Here is a 23,971-nt window from a genome sequence, read left to right on the forward strand (position 1 = left end):
TCGGACTGACTGCTTGAAGAACCTACTTGAAAAGGAAATTTCAGCGCGACACAAGGCTGCGTTTTCAGCATTCGAGGGTGAATGGGAGAGCTACGCATCGGAACAAGGCTGAAGCTAGTGTGAGCGTGCGGAAAATGAGTCCAACTGGTGAATTTGCTGCAGGTTATTGCTGTTCGAAGGGGAGGAAGGCTGTGTTTTAGGCCTTCCACTGCAGATTTTACCTTTTCATCGCCTTCGGCGGTTGAAGAAGGTTCGGGAAGCAGAGGAAACAACCCTAACAGGCTGTGTTTACACAGTCAGAGGGGGATTGATTTTGCGTTTGTGCAGGCATTGCAGGCGACCATGTCTACATAGACTGATTTGGAGTTCCAGGCGATCATGGACAGGAAGGTGCTTGTCCTATTAGCTCTTTCATTGGATTAGAAGCTTGACGGTGACAATTACCGCATCTGACGGGTGATGATGTTGGCCATTGTAGAGTCTTATGATTTGGCGGAGCTTGTGATGGAGGAGATTAACAGGTCCTCGGTGAGAGATGAGTCCAAACTCTCTTCCAATGCTCGTGCGGAGTTGACCAAGGCCCAGTCTCGTCGGAACAAACTGAATGCCAGGATTTGTTCGTTTCTTTTTTTGTCTTGTACTACAGCCGTCATAGCTCATATCGAGCACCTAACAGTGGCTCGAGAGATATGGCTCGAGCTTGACTAGATGTATAACCGGATGACCTTGATGAAGAGGGTTTCTTTGGAGATGCAAATGCGGACCCTATCCGTGAATAAGTCTTCTTCGCTTCCGGAACACATCAACAAGCTTCGGCAGCTTCAGATGCAGGTTCAAAATGTGGGAAAGCCTATTTCCTTTGAAGACATGGCGATCACTTTATTGTCCTAGTTGCTACCACGATTCGGTACTTTTTATTCTGCTCTTATTGAGTCGACTCTTCGGTGGGAAGAGTTGGTTCCTATGGTCTTGGACCAAGAGGAACAGTTGAAGGGACAGAATGCTTCCAAATCGGAGGCTTTGGTTGGTCAAGCCTCTTAGAAGAAGGCGGATAACAAATTCAAGAAAGACAAGGAGAAGGAATCGACTTGCCATATTTGTGGTAGGACTGATCATTGGAAGAAGGATTGCCCTGACAAAGACAAGAAGGACACGAAGGATTTTGGAGCAGTGGCTGCACCCTCATCAACTACCTTTCTGCACTTAGCAGTCATTGAGGAATCTACACGGAAGACTTTTGATGCTATGATGACAACTTCCTAGGCTCGAGAGTGGATCGTGGATAGTGGCGCCTCACGGCACATGACTCCTTCTCCCGTTGGTGTTGCCCATTTGCGACCTTCGCGTGGGCAGATTCTCATTGGAGACAGCTCTTTTGTGTCTATTGTTGCGCGGGTTGAGATGCAGCTGATTCCAGATGGACGTGGTGGTACCCACACTTCTGAGGTGTTGCATGTGCCAGGTTTGGGGTATCATTTGCTTTCGGTCCATAAGATTTGTGCTCTTGGCCTCTTGGTGGAGTTTGACAGTGATACTGTTCGAGTTCTTGATCGTGGATTGAGGAAGGTTCTCTCTATAGGTTATGAGGAGAATGGCATCTGCAAATTGAAGTCTTCTACAGCTCTACATCTCTTCTTCTTATCTCTCAAACACAGTCTGAGCTATGGCATGCTCGGTTTGGCCACCTAAACTATGAGTACCTTGGGAAGGCGTCGCGAGGTTCGTTTGTTCGAGGTTTGCCGGACATAGTGGTGAGCCATCATCCACGTGTCTCTTGCATTCGTGGAAAACTGCATCGGGATGTGATTCCCAACAAAGCTTCATGGAAGTCTACTTTACCTATGGAGCTTGTATCTACGAATCTTTGTGGCCTGATGAGGACCAAGTCCTTGAAGGGGAGCTTGTACTTCATGTTGATCGTAGATGACTACAGTAGGATGACATGAGCCTATTTCTTGACATTGAAGTTAGAGGCTTTCTCTCACTTCAAGGATTGGCTTCTCTTTGAGAAGAACCGATTTGGCTGGCGATTGAAGATCTTGTGTTCAGACAAGGGCGGTGAATTTATGTCTAATGAGTTTGCTTGTTTTTGTGCGGATAGGGGCATTCACTAGGAGTTTGCTAACACCAAAACTCCTCAAGAGAATGGCATTTTGGAGCGGAAGAACCGAAGTGTGATCAAGATGGTGCGCACCATGATGAAGCACCGATAGATACCTTAGTTTTTGTGGGCCGAGGCAGTGGCTACCGCAGTTCACATCCTCAATCAATCTCCCACTTCGGCTGTTGATAGGATGACAACTTTTGAGGCTTACTTTGGGACTTAGCCTGATGTCTCGTATTTCAAGATCTTTGGGTGTGACGCCTATGTGCACATCCCGAAGATGCAACGTGACAAGTTTGAGGCGGCATCTCGATGACAGGTTTTCGTTGGCTACAGCTCTCAATCCCAAGGTTATTGTCTATTTGATACCGTCAAGCGAGATGTCTGTTAGCAGATTAGTCAGCTCATGGTTGAGTCTGTACTTGTGGTACAATGTGCTGGGCACAAAGATCTTTTAGGCATTTATTTGTCTCATATATTGTCTGGCTCCCTCCTCCACCATTCATTCATCACTTGACAGTTTCTGGGGAGAGGGAGCAGGTGCCAGTGCCTCCACAGCCGGTGACTCACATTGTATCTACACCGTCTCATGTCTTGGTATATGGATTCCATTTTCCGAGCATACATCTGAGTTCTTATCTGTATTGTGTTCTCTCATTCTTTTCTTTTGTCTTGTGTTCAACAGTTTATTTCAGCACATGTTTATGCTTCCATTGCTGCACCACTTTTGACATGGTATCAGATTTCAGGATTTGTGTTGCTGCTGTGTTTTCTTGCTGATTTTCGGACAGTTTTCCCTCTTGCTAATCAGGTAGCTGCTGCTCCAACCAGGCAACCTGTTTTGCGTGCGTTTTTTATTGACATCAGTATCCGTACAGCCTGCGCATCCATTTCAGCCTGCGTTTTGGTGCTTTTGCATCTCCTCCTGGTTGGGTACTTATATCATCTGGCCGTTTTTGCTGTTGTTGGGAGTTTTTGATTGATTTTTTGTCTTTTTACAGTAGCTTTTGTTTTATTTTGATCAGATTTTGGGTTATACTGTACGTGAACTCTTGTTTTTTGTAGTTTGTGCTCGCGGTTTGGCTGTGTTCCTTTGTGCTCGTGGTTTGGCTGTGTTCCTTTGTGCTCGTGGTTTGGCTGTGTTCTCTCTTCCACTCCCTTCTTTTCTCTACTTCTTTTCTCAATTCCCTATAGATAGCTGCTCCATGCACATCCACTGATGATCCCCTCCATGGAGATTCCTGTGAGGCTCTTGCAGCTTTAGAGAGGGGTTCGAAGATGAAGAAGTTGAAGGCCCAATGTTACCATTGTGGCAAGTAGGGTCATTTAAAGGACTATAACGAGTTAGCAGCTTCCAAGAGGAAGAAAAAGGAGCAAAAGACGAAGCAAGATGCGGACTACTCCGACAAGTCATCCTCTGCCTTAGATTCCGATTCCGATCCTCTGGCCAACGTGAAGTCCACGGCGCGGAAGCGATCCTCTTCTTCGGATCGTGGGAAGGGCTTAGTGGCCCCTTCCTTAGTTGCTTTCTAGTGGTGGTGATGAGGACATCCCTCACGACTCTCCAGTGCCAGAGAGGGAGTGTGAGCGGGTGGTGTGATGGGGTAGCCGTGTCTCATCTATATTTCTATACAGATGCAGAGGATCCAAAGAGGGACATCCCTGACGCATTGACTAAAGTCTGGCAAGTACAAATCTTGGAGCTAGGATTGACATCCAGGTTCATGACGGGCTAGTTACTTGACAGAGAGCGGGTGGCTTTCGTTTGGAGCTCATATGAGGGGATACTTTGGCAGTCTAGCCAAAGAAGGGGAATCCATGGTCATTTCTAAACTGCGGCATTGGTGACAGGATGGTCCTGTATGCTACATCAGAGGCATGTTGACAAACATTGAGAGTTGCTATGATCTTCTCTATCTTCAGGAGTTGGTACGATTGACATCGACGTTCGGTTCTCTCCGAGGCACCTTGGTGGTGGCTTGCGCACCCACTACTTGGGTATCCATGGTTCTACTATGATGGACATTGTTGTATATACTATGATGCGACATTATCATTGCATATTGTATTGTATCGGATCCCCCATGATCTGACAGAGGGTGTTAGCAGATTAGTCAGCTCACGGTTGAGTTTGTACTTGTGGTACAATAGGCTGGACACAAAGATATATAGGCATTTATTTGTCCTATATATCGTGTGGCTCCCTCCTCCACTATTCATTCATCAGCTGATAGTTTCTAGGGAGAGGGAGCAGGTACTAGTGCCTCCACAACGGGTGACTCACATTGTATCTGTACTGTCTGATGTCTTGGTATATGGATTCCATTTCCCGAGCATACATCTGAGTTCTCATCCGTATTGTGTTCTCTCATTCTTTTCTTTCGTCTTGTGTTCACCAGTTTATTTCAGCACATGTTTATGCTTCCATTGCTGCACCACTTCTGACAATGTCTACAGAGCTGAGATGTATGGTTTGTGGAAGTTCCGGCCACAAAGGGGGGTGAGGAGCACCTCGTCCTTGGAGATCCAGAGGAGAGTTGGGCTCTCGAGACAGTTCCTTTGGAGCTAGAGCCTTTTGATGGAGATTCTTCTTTTGATTCAGAGTCTTCCCTTCCACTGGCCACCCCAGTGGAGCTTTCGCCGGTGGATGTACCCGAGTCTTCAGCAAATGGAGAGCAACGGGGAGAGGTCCGGCCTTCTTCTCGTTGGGCCCATGACACACTCTAAGATTTAAGGATTGAGGGGGTCCTTGAGGAGTGGGAACCGCAGGATGGACCACGGAGGTCACAGAGGCACCAGGCACATTCTATGGAGCTTGTTTACTCTAACTATTGTTTGATGACCCGTGTTATGGAGGATCGAGAGCCCACTTCAGTAAAGGAGGCTTTGCAGTCTGGCCATTGGCGGAAGACTATGGAAACCAAGTTAGAGGCTATTGAGAGGAATGGCACTTGGTCTCTTGTGCCTCGTCCCTCTCACAAGAAGGTGATTGGCGTCAAGTGGGTTGTCAAGACCGAGTATCTTAGCGATGGTTCTTTGGACAAGCACAAGGCTCGCCTTGTTGCTAAAGGTTTTGCTCAGCGCCCAGGCATTGACTTTCATGATACTTTTGTCCCCTCTGCTCGTATGGCGACTATTCGAGCTGTTCTTGCCTTGGCTGGTCATAGGAGATGGCCTGTCTATAAGTTGGATGCGAAGTCGGCCTTTCTCAATGGTGACTTGTAGGAGGAGATCTATGTAGAGTAGCCTCTTGGCTTTGGATTCTTGGATGGGAAAGTTTACAGGTTGAAGAAGGCCTTGTATGGCCGCAAGTAGGCTCCGCGTGCATGGAACGAGAATATTAACTCGTTTCTTCAGTCGAAGTTGGGATATCGGCGCTCCAGCTTTATGTGCACACTTCCGAGGTTGGCCATGTGTTGTTTGTGTTGTATGTTGATGATTTGATTCTGATAGGGGATCATGCACCAAAGGTCCACGAGACCAAGACAGCTTTACATCAGACGTTCGAGATGATGGATTTGGTGCTTCTTCATTTCTTCTTGGGTCACGAGATATATCAGTCTCAGAGGGGGATCTTCGTCTCCTAGTAGAGATACATTCAGGAGCTCTTGGTGACTTTTAAGATGGAGACTTGTCGGACCATTTCTACTCCTATGGATCCGAACTGGAAGGCCACTTCACTTTTAGATTCTCCATTGACAGATGCTTTTCGCTACCGTCAGTTGATTGGATCCTTGATTTGGCTACTCAACACTCGTATTGATCTTTGTTTTGCTGTGGGTCTTTTGGCGGGGTTCATGAGTGAACCCAAGCAGGTGCATTGGCAGGCTGCTTTGAGGATTCTTCGGTATTTGCAAGAGACCTTTGACTTAGGGATTTCTTATCTAGTAGATACAGATGTTTCAGATCTTGTTCTTGCAAGTTGGAGCGGGGTTGGTGATGTGGACTACTGGCGGTCTACTATAGGTTACTGCTTTACCTTGGGTATAGGTGCTGTCTCTTGGAGTAGCAAGAAGCAGCCCACAGTAGCTCTTTCTTCTACTGAGGTGGAGTATCGGGCCGCGTCTTCCACCACATGTGAGGTTGTGTGGCTTCGGAGATTGTTGGAGGAGCTTGGCTGCCCCCAGACTTGTCCTACTCTTTTGTGGTGCGACAGTGAGAGTTGTATTGCCTTGGTACGGAATTCTGTATTCCATGCCCGGACGAAGAACATTGAGATCCAGTATCACTTCATTCGGGAGAAGCTTATGGATGGCACCATTGATGTGGAGTACTACAAGACAGAGGATAATCTTGTAGATTTGTTCACGAAGGCGCTTTCCCAGGCTCCTCTTCGGCAACATTCCAAATCACTCAGTCTTTTGCCTTGCCCAGGATTTGAGAGGGGGTGTTAGAGATGTCATTCCTTGGACATCAGTATTGCAGCAGGTAGTACAGACATTGCAGTCTATGCCATGTCAGCAGTTGCAGCCACGTCGGCAGCAATCAGATAGGTTGGACAGGTACCACGTGGCTCAGCAGCAGTCGGCCAGGTTTTCTGTGCAGTCGGCTGCATTAAATGCAGCAGACCTGATTCTGCCCATTTTTGTGATTATTTTCTTTGCTATTTATAGCAGTCCAGTCCTGCACTTGGATACAGTGTACACATTCTGATCTTGAGATCTGATAGAGATAGACTGCAGAGACGGACAACACCAGGGCTGACGGAGATCGAGGTCCTCAAGGCGAAGACACATGCAGATATTTTCTCTACACCCGTGTATATTTTTGCATTCCTATACAGCATACTACACTGCAGATTTTCTGCGTTACACACACTCCTTTTCTCTCTCTCTCTCTTCTCTCTATGTTCATTCTCTCTTAGTCTTTGTCCAACGCTTCCGCATTGCTGCATTTTGACATCTCTAAGAGCAAATTGACCAACTGAAGGAAAGTAAGTGGCTGTGGGGCAATCATGGTGAGGTTCAAGGCCGTATCTGCTCCAAGGTCAGCCAAGCTACTCGTGAAGGAGTTGCAGACCGAATGTGAGGAATGATAGACCGCTGAATTGCCAATGGAATCAGCGACAAGGCCTGTGTATCCCGTGTATCCCATGCCTTTTGTGCTACTAATCTTTGGGGAAGTGGCTGAGCTGGAATAGGCTGAGTTGCTGTTGTCCATGCCCTCTTGGAGGAGGAGTAGCAGGAGCCACAACTCTGGGCCTAACTTCTTCACCATTGACATATTCCCAAAGATTCTTCGCAATTAGCACATTCTTCATCATGAAGGACCTGAGTGAATAGTTGTTACCATTCAACCTGTCCTCCTTGGATACATAGGTAAATACATTACCTCCTTGAATTTCCATGATAAACAATGCTGGTTAGATAGCAAAAGAGCAATGTTCCAAGTTGGAATAACCTGGAAATCCCAAAATTTCTAGAAATTACAGCAAGTAATTAGGTACAATAAATGCTCAGCAACATTGTAGAAGCAAAAGCCCCAAAATTTCTTGTCCCAAAATGCTAAAAAACAATCTATTTTAGACTGAAACTGTACTGCATGTACCAACATCTTCACAAAACCCAAGAGCCCCAAAATTTCTTGACCACTTGACAAGAAATATCTGCAGATCCAATTCCGGGCAAAATTCCGTTGCTCTAACTCAAATGTTTGAATTAAAAAATTGGTAAATGCTTCCTTTATCTCAAGAGTTAGTTGATTTAGGTCTTGAGAAGCCCTATAATAGTTGGAGACTGATAGGTTGTGGGTGGAGCTGGCGTTAGCAGGGCGGCGTCAATTGGTGGTCCTGGCGTTGCTCGAGCGGGGCTGAGAGAACCATGTGGATTGGAGCTGGCGGGTGAGTTGGAGCAGTAGATGACGCTGGAGATTAGGCCATAGGGCGGTATAGCTGGTGGAGTTGTAGAGAGTACCGAGGGGTGGCGCAGTGCATGACACAAGGGCAGGGTGGCAGTTGGGCGTAGGGGCAGTACGAGGCGGAGCAGCTGGTACAGAACTCAGATGTGGGCACTTGTTGGCGGCTAGTTGGCGGGAGCTGTAGGTCACTGGCTAGTGGGAGTTACTGATGGGGTGACTGTTGCAGAGTGCAGGTCGCTGTTACAGTGCGAGGCAGTTGGCAGGGGCTTTGGAGGTTGAGGCTAGAGCAAAGCTCGACCTTATTGTTGGTTGCAGAGCACATGGAGAGAAGACCGAGCTGAACTTAGCTTTGATACCATTTGTGAGAACACGAGTGGATCGAAGCTCAGCTAAGAGTGGAGTAGACAGGGTAGAGTGAAAGCACGACATCCAATGCAATAGATTGAAGTGATGAATGCAAGTACAAAGTACAACCCTTAAACCTTCGGGTGTGAAACACAATAAGTGCTCGAAATTGTGTAACATAAGCACATAAAATAAAGAGAATAAATATGGAAAAAAAAACCTCTCATACGGGGAGTAAAAAGTGTCCTAGTGTCCTATTGGAGATCACCGACACTCCTTTGTGAGCGTAGGTGTGAGTAAAACCCAACATTCTCAGTAAGGAAATCTTCAAAGACCTTCACTTCAGTCCTTCTCTCCATCAAAGCTTGAATTTCTGGATCGGCTTCCAACTCCTTGTATCTTTGTATCTTCTCATAATCAGAGAAGCATACAGATACAAAGTGTTGGGAGCTTCCTAGTTATTCACCAAAATTCTCATCTTTGCCTCTCGACATGGTGAGAAAGTTGGGCCCAAAGATCGTCATGTAGAAAAGTTCTTGCAAAGAAGAAGTCCTTGTTTTGATACCAATGTAAGTATGAAGAATAATGTGAGAATGACAACACTTTGAATTTAATCAACTCGATCAATTATCGCCATGAAAATGTGTATGAGAGAGAGAGAGAGAGAGAGAGAGAGAGAGAGAGAGAGAGAGAGAGAGAGAGAGAGAGAGAGAGAGAGAGACCAACCTCTCCCTCTTGACAAGAATTTATTGAAACAGAACCACGGGCACCAAGTTCCTAAATCATATACAAAAAGGATGATTTGCTGCAATTCTAAGAATTAGGGTTTTGAAACCCTAATTACCCTAATTCTTAGCATTGCAGCAAGTTGATTCTCTTCTTTGGTGCTTGGACTAGATCAAGCTAAATAGAAAGTGCTTCTTGGATGAGAGATAGATAGGAGAGTACAAAGTATGTTATTGAAATTTCAGTATGAGGGCTTATTTCAAATGAAGAGAGAGATCTCCAATATATAGGTGTGGGGCTTGGGAGCTTAAAAGTGGAAAGTAGAGGTTACAAACGACAAGTGTTTGTTGAAAATAATAAGTGTGGGGACACTTGCCTTTTCAAAATGACACATGTTTTCTTATTGATGCCACATGTCACTTTTCCAGAGAAAAACTTTCAAATCTTTTACTTTAAAAATCTCTCAAATGGTTAAGAATTTGAGATAGCTATTAAAACAAAATTGTTCCTTGTGAAATTTCGGAGCTTTTCTTGGAGAGCTCATTATATAGGTTCATCGGTTCAAGGTTTGTTTCTATAATCATGAGTATCTAGTTTCACTTTTTCAAAAAACCACTCATTATATGGGTTTCTAGTCAATATGACTATCTAATTGTAAAAGTCTTAGTCATTTGAGCTTTTTGGTCAATTTGATTGCCTGACTAAACTTTTAATTTCTCTTGGGCATCTCATTAATGATGACCCAAGTATAATTATAGGGTATTCTAGCCATTGGCCACCCTTATATAGAAAGATGAACATTTAATCATATTTTGAAACACTTAAATAATACAAATCACCTTTCAAAGTGTATGAGTAGCAAATAAATTTGGAATCATTGAGCCAACATATCTTGGTAACAATTGATATGCCAAAGGTTTGTTATACTTCTATAACCAAACATAATAAAGATAAGGAGTCTATTGCTACTCCCTCTGAGAGATGGCGAGATCATCACAAAGATCGAAGAATTGAGTCCCATTCTAAACTTGAATCCTCTCTTGACTGATCACATAGATCGGATAAGCCTTCTCCTTCCTCTCTTCATGTGACCCATAGGGCTCGTCCTTTTGGTTCTAGGATGCCTATGATGACACTTTCGTACAAGTATTTGTCATGAGATATGAAATTCTAAGATGCTTTAATCTTGTCGATAATATTTAATTAAGTTATTAATCATTTGATTAAGTTATTGATCAAATGTGTAAGGTTGTTTAGCACATGTGATGTAGATAGGCCAAGGATCTCGAGGATGTAGCAGGTGTCAAAGGATAAAGTTGTAATAAGTTATGTCTGATAAGTAGTAGGTGGTGATTGGTGTTAGATTTGGACCTAGTTCAATTTATTGGCCACTAATGTTAGTGGTGACATCAGAGACTAGGCATTAATTAACTAATTAATGCCGATCTAAGAGTCTATAACTGCTTAGGGATACTTGGAAGATGAATTGGCCTAGCCAGTTTAATTATTGACTGGTGAAATTAATTTTTTGAGCACTAGGATAATTATTAAATTAATTTTCAGAATTAATATTCTGAAAATTAATTTAATCAGCTGGATAATGCTGAAAATGGGACTAGAAGGCTATCACTTGGTAAATTTGCCCATGCAAGTAGGAAAAACGTTTTTGGGGGCTTGTGGAGTCTATTTTAGCCATTGTGAGAGAGAAGGAGGCTGTTAGAGAGCAAGGAGATACTGTTGATGTGATTTGTAGCCACCATGGACCAACCCTATAGCAAGTGACAACAATTTGGAGCCTTCAGGAGTAGGTACCAGCAACCCAAGGTCCTTTTGGTGCAGATGAGAGCATAAAGGGGATGATAATAGTCATTCTGGTGGTCCTAAGTTGTAGTTGACAGCTTCCATGGTTGTTTGAGCAGGGCAGTAGTAGTTTTTCAGCATTTCTCGTGATAAAACTCTCGAATTTCTTTCTCTACAATATTCTCTCTCATCCCCTAGCCATCTCTCAAGTTATATCAGTATTTCTAGTAGTTTGAGCCATCAAAGGAAGAGATTCCAATCAATCTCTGTTGTAAACGCTAATTTACAGTAGAAATTAGGGTGTTGATAGCCGCCTCGGGATGTGTGCTTAAAATTGAGTGCCTAGGGCTTGAATTCTAGCAGCTGAAATTCGAAGAAAGTTTGAATTTTCTCTCTCCTCAGCATTCTCTCTCATCTCCCAGCCTTTCTACAACCTTGCTCCAAAGATTACATCATTGAGACTACCAGAGGCTGAGAAATTTCAGATTTCTTTGTTGTAAATCCTAATCTACAGCAGAAACTGGGGTTTAGCAGTAGCCACGAGAAGCGTGCCAAAAATCAGAAGCTCCAAGACTTGGATTCAATAGGGCTGAAGCTGTTTTTAGTCAAATTCAAGTGTAGAGACCAACAAATCAATGAATTCGGGGCATTTTCCATCTCCATCAAAGCGAGTGAAAACCAATTGACTGTCCGAATTAAGGGGCAAATCAGATTGAAAATTTATTGGTCATTTTGGATAGCAAGGGGAGTTGGAATACCGAAAGGGGTGTCAGTTTTGGGGCCAATAGGGTGTCCAATGTCCAAGATTATATGGTAAAGTATGCATTTCAGTTTTGTGAATTTGTTAATTGCTGTAAATAGTGCTTAATTAGGTTATTTACCACCCTATCCAAGGAGGAAGGTTGGTTATAGTTAGGACAACCAAGTCCTATTTATAAGACTCAAGGCCCTAATGTGCGCCTTCATTGTGTGATCGCCACTCTCGGACTCTTGGCTTGTTGTTTGGTGCATTTGTACACAAGGATGGTATGGGTTGGTGTCCTTGATTCGGAGTGCTACTAGCTTCCAGGCTCGAGGGTGAGTCCGTTTCACTGTATGGTTGGGAGATGAGTCTGATGTCCAGTCCCTTTCATGGTGAGTTTGGCTTGTGTCATGTCTTGTATGCAAGTTGGATTCTAGGGGGATCTTTCAAGGTTGGGACTGAAGAGGCAATGTCTTCATGGCTGTAGGTACAAATAGAAAATGGAGAATGCGCATCTCGGCTAATTGTCGTTGCATGTCCTTGGTTTGACTTTGGAGAATTGCCACTAATGATGAATCTCCATCTGACATGATGGAATAAGACGCTTTAGGGTGCTGCCCAAGTGTGTGTTCGAGTTTGGGAGAAGCTTGATGTGCATCCTTCATGTGTCGAGGTTCAGTAGAAATGGGTGATCAAAAGGAGATACGACATTAGAGGCCATGAGGTGAGAGAGGATATATAAACTAGGAGAATAAGAAGATTGAGAGAAAGCACAAGAATATGTGTTGATTAGAGTAGAGAGAGTTAGAGGGTGTTGAGAAGAACTAGATTGTAAACGATGCATTTAATGCGAATCTATTCAGTCTTTTTTTCTTTTTTCTTTGGGGAGTAAGGGGGCAGCGTAAGGGCTTTCTTCAGCTTTTACTTAAAGATTCAAAGTGAGTCTTAGAAAAGAGATGAATAATTTTTCAAAGGAAAGGAGAGTCCAGAATGTGAGTGGTTATATGTGAAAGGAAATATATTAAAAAATTGACATGCAATCTTTGGCTCATATCAAGTGGATCGGACACAACGATTCTCCCTCTTTGGTTTTCTCCATGTGGAATCTTTGGAGACATTGAGATCAAGCAATGGCCATTCACATTGTCCCATTTTTCCTAGCCCATAGTTGTCTAATCCATGGCTACCGTAGGCACGAACCTCTTCTGTTGGATGAATGGACCTCTCTCTCTATCTCTCTCTTTCCCCCCTCTTTTCAAGACTCCCACACTAGGTCTCTCTTCATCCGCCTTAGCCACATCTGCCTTGCCATACTCTTAATTGTTAAGCAGAGAGATTCTCACTATTCTCCAGCTAGAAGGTAAAAAGTGCATGTGGATAAGGAAACGTTCACACCAAGTCTATGAAGAAACATGATAAGTGTAACAAAGCCCCCTTGAATGAATGATGTGAAGATATACTAGGAATTGGCAAATGGGTTGCCAAATGATAACAAGCATAAAGCCTTGTGAAAGGCCTCAAGATTCTCTCTAGAGAGAGCTTTTGTAAACACATATGTAATGTTGTTTGTGTAGGGATTTAAACCAAGTCAATCTCCCCTGCTTGGAGCCTCATTTTGATATAATGATAATGAACCTAACTGGGATGGCTCTTGTAAAATTGTGCATATAGGGAAGAATGGCTCTTCAACCCTTCTATTAGACTTGCAAGAGATAGAGTTTAAGACTGTAAGTAAACTTTAATAAGCTGAAGTCCTATAATGTGTAGGTGACTTGCAAGAGATAGAGTTTAAGACTTGCAAGAGATAGAGTTTATTGGTGAAAGGCGACTCACAGCTAGTGATCAACCAATTGAATGGGACCTACAATGTGAGTAATCCTGTTTTGTGGATATACCATCGTGTAGCCTCGGACATGCTAAAGACGTTTGAGATAGTGACTTGTCAGTTGATTTCGCGTTAGTGGAATTGCTTTACGGACTCCAATTAAGCCTTTGTCAAAGATGTATTTCTCAACTATGGTCGTGAGGTGTTTTTGCAATTGTTTGATGACATTAGCTTGGGGCTACTTTAGGGATTGCTCTCTGAGATGTCCTACTTTGGTCGTTGATGGCTAGTGTGGGAAATGAGTCAAGTCACCATAGATTACCTTCCAATCCTTTTGTGGATGCATCGGATCGTTCAACGTCATATTTGTCAGACACCCCTTGCCCTTTATGCAGGGGGTCTAGCCAACAATTTGATGTATCTAGTGTAGGGCATGAGCAGTCCATCCCTTGGTCCAGGGTTTGCACTCTAAAATAGGTTTTATAGGGATCAAGGGATTAAATCATCATTGTTTTGCTGTGTGGTGTTTTCTTGATATTTCTCAGTAAGCCAAGAGGGCCAATTTAGTCCCTTCTTTTGGTGAGGGTGTTTTTAGCATGTATGCTATGATGTGAGCTTTGTTATATAGGTTAGAGGAAGGTTTTGATGGTTTGAATATGGATTCTTCTTCAAAACTAGGTTGTTGGGTGTAAAGACCCTTTACGCATCTCGTGTATATATTACTTCACATATGTGAACTCACCCTAGCGGGTGTAAGTGTATCGTACCCTAAGTATAAATAAATTCTTTTTATTCTTTGTGTGTACCACACGGGTACACACCTATCCGTCGACTCACTCTCACACTATCTCACTGTTTAGCATTGTTCTGTTCAATACTATTGAGCACCTTGACTAATGCGCATGTCCCCTCTCTCTTTGCTTTTGCTTCTACTCTACAAACTAGTATCAAAGCACGATGGTCCAAGCAGCTAGTCGTGACAGGCAGTTGCAATAACGTCTCCTACAGGTGTGTTAGACTAGTAGGTCTGTCAAGGCTGGTCAACTTGACAACTAATAGACTACACGAAGGGGACTAGACGGACTGCACGACAAGTCAAGGTGACAGGTAGGTGATAGGCGCTGGTGACAGGTGAAGGCAATAAACAACCATGAAAATTGACTTGGCGAATAGCATCGACTCAGGTAAACAAAGGCGGATGAGTCGGGATCTGCTCTCGACAAGGCAGCCAACGATAGGTCAAACGGTTGATAGGAGCACGCAGAAGGTCAACAACGCTCGCGATGACCAGCGCGCAGCGACAGGAGGTATACATGGTGGGCGACAAAAGACGTGTGTGGCGGGCAAGTCAATGGCCCCTTGCAAATCTGAAAATTTTCAAATTTTTTAATTTTCTTTGCTCTTCTCTACCGGATGTTCACACATATAAGCACAGAGTACAAATCTATGCATATTTGTTTCTCAAAATTTGGGGCTTTTCCCAAATTTGGTGCTAGACACATGATTCAATGATCCTTGAACCATAAATTGTAGACAATGAGTGCATGAGTCTTGGAAGTTTTGGGGATTTTCCGATTCAAGTGAAAATTTTGCTTGGTTGAGCCAATTTCTTGGAAATTTATGCACTCTTGGACCTTGAAAATTGGGGCTTTTGTAGAATTTGTAAAATTTCTGCAACATTTATCCGTACTTGATGCTCTGGAAGATGTATTGATGCAATTGGAGCATATTCACGGCAAAAATTTTGGGGCTTTTCATATCGGTGATATATTTTGAGTCGATTTGAGACTAGACAGTGAAATTTGTAGCAAATTCACTGCTGAGTGGGAATTTTTTGAGCTTTGGATGCTTCAAATGTTGAAAAAGGGCAGCTTCTCTTGGTATATGTATTACTGAATACTCACTATGCAGTGAAACAATGGTAAATACAGCATTTAGGTCATTGCATTTGGGTATTATGGTGATGTATTACTGAAGTGGGAGATGTCTTTAATGCAAACGTATCAGATTTGATTCATGGATATGCTGCAATCAGTCCTTGTGATTGAAATTGCAGCTAAACATCTGCTTCTTGGACAGCTTGGAAGTACAAGAGTGTGTACTTGCTGTTACAATTCAACAACCTTGTTATTGGCTGAAAACATTCAGCCCCTTATTGCAGTTGTGTATTGCTCAAGATGGCAAGCAGTGCATCTACATCTAACACAAAGAATCTCTTTGAGATTCGCAAATTTGATGGCAATGGTTTTGATATTTGGAAAGATCGTATGCAGGGTATACTCTTTCTAAAGGATTGTGGTGATGCTTTAGCAGAACATAAGCTTGTTGCGTTGTTAAATGAGGATTGGGATAAAATGAATTTAAAGGCCATCACTTACATTAAAATGGTCGTCACAGATGATATCTTGGTTGATATAAAGGGTCTTGATACTGCCTATGTAGTTTGGGAGAAACTCAAGGCTACCTATGAGAATACAACTCCTGTCAATTAGGTATATCTCATGCAGAAGTTGGTCAACTTGAAGCTTGATGAGTCTAAGCTTACCTCAGAACATTTGAATGCTTTCATTGGTATTTTGAGTTAATTGCAGGATGCAGGTTTGCCAGCTTTTGATCCTAAATTGAGGGCTATCTTCTTGCTCATGACCTTGCCCGATTCATGGGAAGCATCGGTTGTGTCATTGAGCAATAACCCCAACTTGACATTTGATGGTGTGCGTGGTTCTATTCTAAATGAAGAGATTAGACGCAAGGCAAGTGGGAAAAACAATGGATCAGTCTACAATGTAAGAGGAAGAACTGAAAAAATGAAGGGTGTTCCTTATGCTTCAGCTTGTGGTTCAGCCATGTATGCTATGGTTGCCACTAGACATGACATTGCTTATGCAGTGGGAGTTGTAAGCAGGCTCATGTCAAATCCTGGCAAAGCACATTGGGAAGCAGTGAAATGTATCTTATGGTACCTTAAGGGCACACAAAGAAAATGTATTTGCTATGGCAAGGGTATGTTAGATTTGCAGGGGTACCGTGATGCAGACATGGTAGGTGACTTGGATACTCGCAAGTCTACTAGTAGGTACATCTTTACCTTGATTGGTGGGGTGGTTTCTTGGTGCTCTAGATTGGAAAAAATAGTAGCACTCTCTACCACTAAAGCTGAATGTATTTCAGCCATTGAAGCTTAAAAAAAAGCAGTTTGGCTTGGTCATTTGGTCAAGGATTTTGGGCTGTCCACCAAAATACCTCTACTTGGATGTGATAGCTAGAGCGCTGTATGCGTGGCTAAGAATGCCACGTTTCATGCACGTACCAAATATATCGATCTTCAGAATCATTTTATCAGACAGGTTTTGGATGATGGTCTAGTCACTTTGACTAAGGTCAAATCACAGGATAACCCTGCAGATGTTCTCACTAAAAGTATTGCAAAGCCTCACTATGAGCATTGCATTAGACTTGTGGGAGTTGGTTAAAGGTTGCTTAGGACCTTTAAGTGGTAGGTTGTTGGGTGTAAAGGCCCTTTACACATCTCCTGTGTATATATTACTTTACGTACGTGAACTCACCCTAGCGGACATAAGTGTACCGTACCCGAAGTATAAATACATAGTTTTATTCTTTGTGTGCCACACTAGTACACACCTATCCGTCGACTCACTCACACTATCTCACTGTTTAACATTGTTATGTTCAGTACTATTGAGCACCTCGACTAATGTGCATGCCCTCTCTCTCTGCTTCCGCTTCTACTCTACATGGGTATCTCTATCACCTTGTCTATCGTTGTGTGTTGCTTTATGTTTTGAAAGGGAGGGGTAGGGATCACATATGTATCATTTTCCATGGATTTGAGGCGAGGACTTGGGCTAGGGTTTGAGTAACTTGCTAAATGGAATGCCTTATTCACTAGGTTCTTTCTTGATGATGCTCATAGGCTGATCTTAAGTGTTATTCTCACCACTTTGATGGTCGATAGGTGGCCATTTTTCTTTTATGCGGTAGCTAGCCTATATAGGAGTTTTGAGTTTGATTTTCCATGCTGATAAAGTCCCTAGTGAGTTAGGGGCTAGGTTTTGAGTGTGGCCTATAGGCTGAAATTTATTACAAGTCCCATTATTAAGAAAATGAAAATAGACGTGTGCTAGAAGATGCTTGTTACCTTGCAAGGGCTTGGTAGGTTCCTGGGTTCGAGTGTGATTGGGACGAGGCCCTGTCATCCTTGCAATGAGACCTAACCATGGGGTCTAAAAGAAAAAAAAGAGAGTAAATATTGTGTGTCACCTTGCGAGGTTTTGGCAAGCTCTTGGGTTTGAGTTAGAGGCCTAAGGCTGATACCTTGATTTCCTTGGGGCACTATAGCAAAATCAATGGCCGATGAAGCAAAGGCAAAAAAACAATATATATAATGATCGATTGAAATAGATTCGTAAAGGGTATAATTTCCACTAGAGGTAGGAGAGACACGTCTGATTGCTTACCAATGAGTAGTGCAATGGCTGTGCATGAATTATGTCAATTGAGAGACCCCAAATTGAATATCCAGTTGTGTATTATGTAAATATAATAGATATCCAACAACTTGCTAATAGAGAGAAGCATCACATGGATCTCTTATATCCTTAAGTGTAAACTTGTGACTTGTCTTAATTGGAAAGTATCATATTCGATGGATTTGACACGCATGGGTCCACAAACATCACTATGCACAAGCTATAATTTCTCATCAATACGCATAGTTCCTTTTTTGGAGATGAAGCACGAAGCATTTTGGCAAGAATGCAACTCTTAGATACATTTTGAGTAGGTGCTCAATGGAGGAAGATCAAGCACCATGTTTTTATTTTCCAAACGAAGTAAATTGCCGTAGTTGATATAACCAAACCGAGCATGCCACAACTTTGTGTCATCTATAATACTGGTATCAACATGCGATGCTTTCTCCGATGCTTTCTTCTCATATATATCAAGTTGATATAGGCCATTGTACAATGTGTCAGTGGCAATGATGGTGTCCCCCATTACGACAATCGCAGACACTGCATCAATCCATGTGGGATTTAACCACGAAATCAGCACATGCAATGGTTGAAATTGAAATCAAGTAATTCTTTATGCCAAATGCGTACAAAATCTTTTCAAGCATTAAAAATTTCCCTTCTACTATAACAATAGGAATTTCTCCAATGCCTTGGATTGTATACGAAGCATTATTAACACATGTAACTGATCCCCCCCTTTGTACATTTCCATATGATACACAAAAGTGGTGAAAGGATGTTATGTGCTTGGAGGCGCCACTATCAAAATACCTGAAAATGTAGTCAAAAGTGGTGAAAGGATGTTATGTGCTTGGAGGCGCCACTGTCAAAATACCACGTATTACTGTTGTCAGCCATTGATAAACCATGTGCATAAGATAAAGGACCATAGAAACACCCCACAGCAAAAGCATAAGATTTGGCCAATGTTCAAACTTGCTAAATGTGCTTTTGCATCCTTTACACTTGCTGAAGTTTCAGTAACAGTCGTGCTGCTTGATTGCTTTGTTTTTTCACTAGCAATCCTCTTTTTGCATTCCTCAATGACATGCCTCTTTTTCCACCAATAATTGCAGCAATTCTTTTTGGCACCCTCATTCTTATTGCTCGAAGAGCTCATAGAAGAGGCTGATTTGCAAGAGAAGCATTAGAAATAATCTCATCAATGTTAGTAAGCTGCTCGGTTAGATCCTTTACATGTGTAATGTAGGCATCCATTGAATCACCCTTCATTATGTGCTCTATTTGAAATTGCTTGCACAAATAGGCTACATGAGCCTCATTGTACACTTGATACATACATAAGTCCAAAACCAAAACATGCCTCATCTTGTATGTCCATATTGGATAATTTGAGCCATCCAATTTGTTGGAGTCCCCAAACATATTTAGCCAGTCATTTTGGGTTGCCATTGTTTGCTGTGTATAACTGAATTTTTACATCGTCGACTGCCAAATGTGTACATGAATGTGCAACAATATGAAAAAGCAAAGAAAAGTTCAAAAAACTAACAATTTTTGTGTACAATTGATAGTGTCGAAGAAAAAGTTGCAGTTGAAAAGGCTCCGATGTCCTTGAATGTCGATGAAGGCGATGAAATTTGCCTTGATTTTGATGAATTAGGACAAATTTCATAAAAGCCCCAAAATGTTTTTTGATAAGGTTTTGTGAAATTTAGGTTCAAATATGAAAAGCTCCAAAATGTTTTTGATAAGGTTTTGTGAAATTTGACGTGAAATCGGGCAATCTTCAGCTCTGAATGGAAAATTCCCAAAATTTCGATGAAATTTGATGATTTGGTGAGAAAGCCCCAAATTTGGGTCAATTTGGGAGAGATTGAAGATTTTTGTGCAAAATTTATGAACTTTGTTGGGGTGAACAGGGGCTAATGAGAATAATTTAATGCTTGTGACATTGTTGAGGCTGACTTTGACGTGGTTGGCTGTCTCAAAAAGCATGTCGACTGTTGGGCTGCAGTCGGCATTAAGTCTAGATGAATACGAGCAGCACGACAGTCAAATCTTGTGTGACAGTCAGGTGGTGAATCAGATCAGTCATTAACAGGCTGCGTGGCAGTCACAATCATCACAGTGCAGGGACAGGCAGATGACCATGGGCAGCAGTGGGCAGGCCAGGTGATGGCAGCAAACAAGCTGCTTAGGGTGTCAGGCTTCATGAGTAGGCTGCGCACTAGACTGCAAAGAGCAGTGGCCAAGTTTGAGACGTGATGGTGGCTGAGGCGGAGGCAGCTTAGAACTGAATGGTGGCTGAAAAGAGGTATGGCTTTGATAGCACTGTTAGGTTAGGATTCAGCAGTGTGCACACTCTCACATACACTCAGTTAAAAGTGAGCAGAAATAGAGAAGAGAGTTGCTGGAAGGTCACATCTACTAATGTGAGAATGATAATGAAAGTCCAATCCCTAAGGTACTAAAGTACCACACCCACTAACGGGTGTTCATACACGTAAAAAACCCTTTTCCAACTAGAAGGCAAAAAGTATGTGTGGACAAGGGAGTGTTCACACTGGAGCTATGGAGGAACATGATAAGTGTAACAAATGTGTGCCTTCAGCTCTTCTAGCTTAGTCTTGCTTATCCAATAAGATACCTTTGATGGTAGCTCCACTCTTGGGCCAGCTTGATCATCCAGGAAAAGAGAATCAAACTTTGATAAGAACTACATGCTTATGTATTCTACGTGTAATGCAATCTCAAGTTGGGAGAGAAGCTGTTAGAAATTTCTTTCTCCTCGTTAAAGTAGTTTAGGGGTTGCTCTAGGGAGGCATTGAAAACCCAACACTCTCGAGTCTTGTATTGCCTGACCTCTTGATCTTGTCGTAGGTGAGAATAGGACCACCAAAATGAACAGAAGCAGAAACCAGATTTTGAGGAATGGTAATTGCTGTGGAAGATCATAAATCATTTATTCAAAATATGTTAAGAATTGTATACTGTTCATTAATGTGGTTTAGGGTTTCTCCAGGGATTCCTGCATAGACCATCTCAAGTCTTGTATTAGGGGACTTTGTGGAGTTTGGGTATTCGAAAATAGGAAGATAAACTCGCTCGGAAATGGAACATAGATTTTGAGGAGTCGAAGCCTAACCAGCAAGGCATGTAATCTGGGTTGAGGTCTAGCAGATAAGAAAACAGCAAGAACTTAGGAAGTTACAGGACAAATAATAATCATGATTTTACATGGACTGATGTCAACTTACAGATAAATCATAAAATTGAAGAAACATAAAAACATAATAAAGTTAAATGGCGCAAAGTAGAAAACAAAAACTAATAAGTAGACCGTAGACTCAACTTTCAAGCTTTCAGATGAAACATCTATTTGCAAAATTCAGAGTCTTTTCTTCCTCTTAATGTTTCTTAGTTTCAACAGGAGTGCATGATAGGGTAATCTCCTGTGTACTACTGTGTGACATCTCAAGCATGGGTGCAATATGCTCAAGGGTTGTCCAAAAGACTTTGCAAAGTACATCACCCAGCATGTCAGTTGTCATGCTAAGAAAGGTTTGCATTGTCCCAAATTAGTTACAGCTGGAAGGAATGGTCTATGTACCAATTTGAGACCTTGTTTGAAACTTTATGAGACCTCCTTTCTTATAAACCTGGCTAATTGACTACAACCAGTGTTTAAACTTCAAGTTGTAGAATCCAGTCTATTTTGTCATGGTTACATTATGTGATAATTGATTTCAGTCTGTGTTATGGCTATCAATACATTAATCATGCATCCTGCATTCTCTTGCATGGTTCGCTTTGACCCTTGGTTGAAGGGGTGGCCAGTGAGGTGATGGTTGGGTCTCACAGACACCATGGTTCTTTTCCAGGTCATTCATTATGATATCAAGTATGTACCTTGTTTTGTACTGCTTGATTCACATGGTGTTGCTTTAGCAAAGACAAGCACTCCATTTAGCCGCCTGCACGTGGTCACAGGGTTGGCATACCTTTTGGAAAGTATAAGACCTTTCAAGAGCAGGGTTAAAAAGAGCAGTCTGGAGACAACTATCCCAAAAGTTGGTGATGAAAAGTGACAGGAAGCTTTTTGTGACAATGCAGAAGCAGCATTTAGGCCTCCATAGCTGCCTTCTATGGTTCTTTTCCTGATGGCAGCTTTTGCACTTAAAATAGCAGTCCTTATGAAGTTCTAAGTGAGCTTGGTATCTTCTTTTTCTTTCAAAATTTTCAGTCTAGCTAATCAGGGTTTTCTTCATATTGATCAGCATCTTTTGGATAGTTGTTAATGCCAACCATCAAGAGATTGCGTCAATTGTTCAATTCAGTTCACCAATGATGAAACTATGACAAGAGACCTTATTTTATGCCAGGCAGTAATGTCTTACGAGTGTTGCATCTTGTGCAGACACATCACTCAACCAGATAACTCTGCACAATTAATCAGAATACCAACTAGAGAGGAGCCGTGCACAGTTAATCAGAAGACAAGTAATTGAGATTTACTTTTTTGGTGCCAGTTACACTCTTGATGACATGCAAAGAAGTTCGAAGTGCAGATCCATGGCCTGTCTATACCTTATAACACAGATGAAGATTCATTATAGAAGAGAAATAAGTATGCGTATGTATAGAGGATAAAGTAACACATCCACCATTTTATGCCTGGTGAGATGCATTGTAAAAACTTTGAAGTGAAGAGTGATTTTACAAAGATATGTGATGTGAGTAATGTGTGTGCATGTGCTTCCCTTTTCCTTTAGTGTTCATTTGTGAAGATGTCAGTGATGAAATGCCATTATGCAATCAGTAAGCCTGCTTTTTTTGTCTGATGAATAGTCAAGATGAGGTGGTTTGCAAATTTTGATCGGGCTAAATTAGAACCATAAGTAGCAGAGAAGTCAAAAGTCATTAAAGAATCTTGAAAAGATCTAAGATTTTGTGTTGAAGTTGCATGAATCATACTACACAATCTTTTAAAGGCACGAACTGAAGCTCTTGACATGAGCGTCATTCAACATCTCCCACAGATTGTTACAAAACTACAGAGTTATCCTCCTTTAAGGGCTAAGCATAATTGGGTTTTTAACAGTTCGCCCTCCTTCAAGGCTGGAGCTTTATCTTTGGACCCCAATCAGTCCCACACAACCCTAGTGGGATAAGAGACTTTAATGCCAAAAAAAGGCTGTTTCATATTCTCAATCATACGTGCAAATTTAGAGTATGCCCTTAGGGACTGACGAATAATTCTTGATGAAGGTGGAAATACCATAAATATGAGCAGTATTGCTAAGTTTTAAGCTCTTAACTGAATGGAGAGAGCAAACTCAAAATCTTTAGTTTTCCATTAACTCACCAGGTTTAGTAACAAAAAGTTGCACAATAATCAATTTTTCTGTGGGATGGAATGCTCTGTGAAAGCTTAAACAATGTTGCATTCTTGCATATCTTGGTATAGGCTTCGAAATGCATTCTTCCAGTATGACATGGTTGCAGGCATTGGAAATGAGCTACCGATGCCTTGGAAACAATAGGCGAAGGTGATATGCTGCAAGACCGAAGCACATGCTGTTGTGGAAGGTATATAATTTCCCATCAACTTAACTGCAGTCAGCTAATGCTTTGTAGCTTCCTATTTTCTTGGTTTTTCCACCTTAGAGAAGACCCAACTTCTTTGTGCCACATGGTATAGATTGGGGGTTACTCCCAGAAAATCAAAATATGATCATACAAATTAGAAGACTGAAGTTGAAGGATATAAGTTATGCTTATGGAGGAGTAATGCCATTCTTGAAATGCAAGCTTTCTTTGAGGAATTGGTTACGTATTGAAAATTCATTTTGAGAGTTTCCAAGGATGCTCAAATGTGTGAGTTGTTTGTAGTGACATGGAAATGATCATATGTGGATCTTTTTAGCAACCATTTAGCATGCACAAACAAAGCTTATCTAAAAGATTGCACGTTTCTTTGAAATTGGATGTGCTTGCATATTTCTTGATATTAGGGTATTGCTTGTAATGTTTTATCCTTTCCCACTTACCCATGATATTTTTCACTATGC

At 42.1% G+C, this 23,971-nt stretch overlaps 1 protein-coding gene across 3 annotated transcripts in view; it reads left to right on the plus strand.

Annotated features, from left to right (window-relative positions):
* The window catches only part of LOC148037854 (Thioredoxin superfamily protein), a 34,535-nt gene extending 11,908 nt beyond the window's left edge, over positions 1-22,627 (plus strand). Inside the window, exons 2-3 of one of the 3 annotated variants that reach the window (XR_015690723.1) lie at positions 21,782-22,114; positions 22,318-22,627. Coding sequence is in view for 2 of the 3 variants with exons in the window: in XM_087676817.1 (XP_087532943.1) it covers positions 21,782-21,988 (207 nt within the window). In the remaining variant the exon portion in view is untranslated. Of the gene's footprint in view, positions 1-21,781 lie in introns of all 3 variants that reach the window. The other 2 variants (XM_087676817.1, XM_087676818.1) reach the window with 2 other exon arrangements.
* The last annotated feature ends 1,344 nt before the right edge of the window (positions 22,628-23,971 follow it).

Source organism: Lygodium microphyllum, chromosome 4 (assembly GCF_053477565.2).
Source record: "Lygodium microphyllum isolate KBCC chromosome 4, Lygodium_microphyllum_v1.1.10, whole genome shotgun sequence".
NCBI classification, from domain to species: Eukaryota; Viridiplantae; Streptophyta; class Polypodiopsida; order Schizaeales; family Lygodiaceae; genus Lygodium; species Lygodium microphyllum.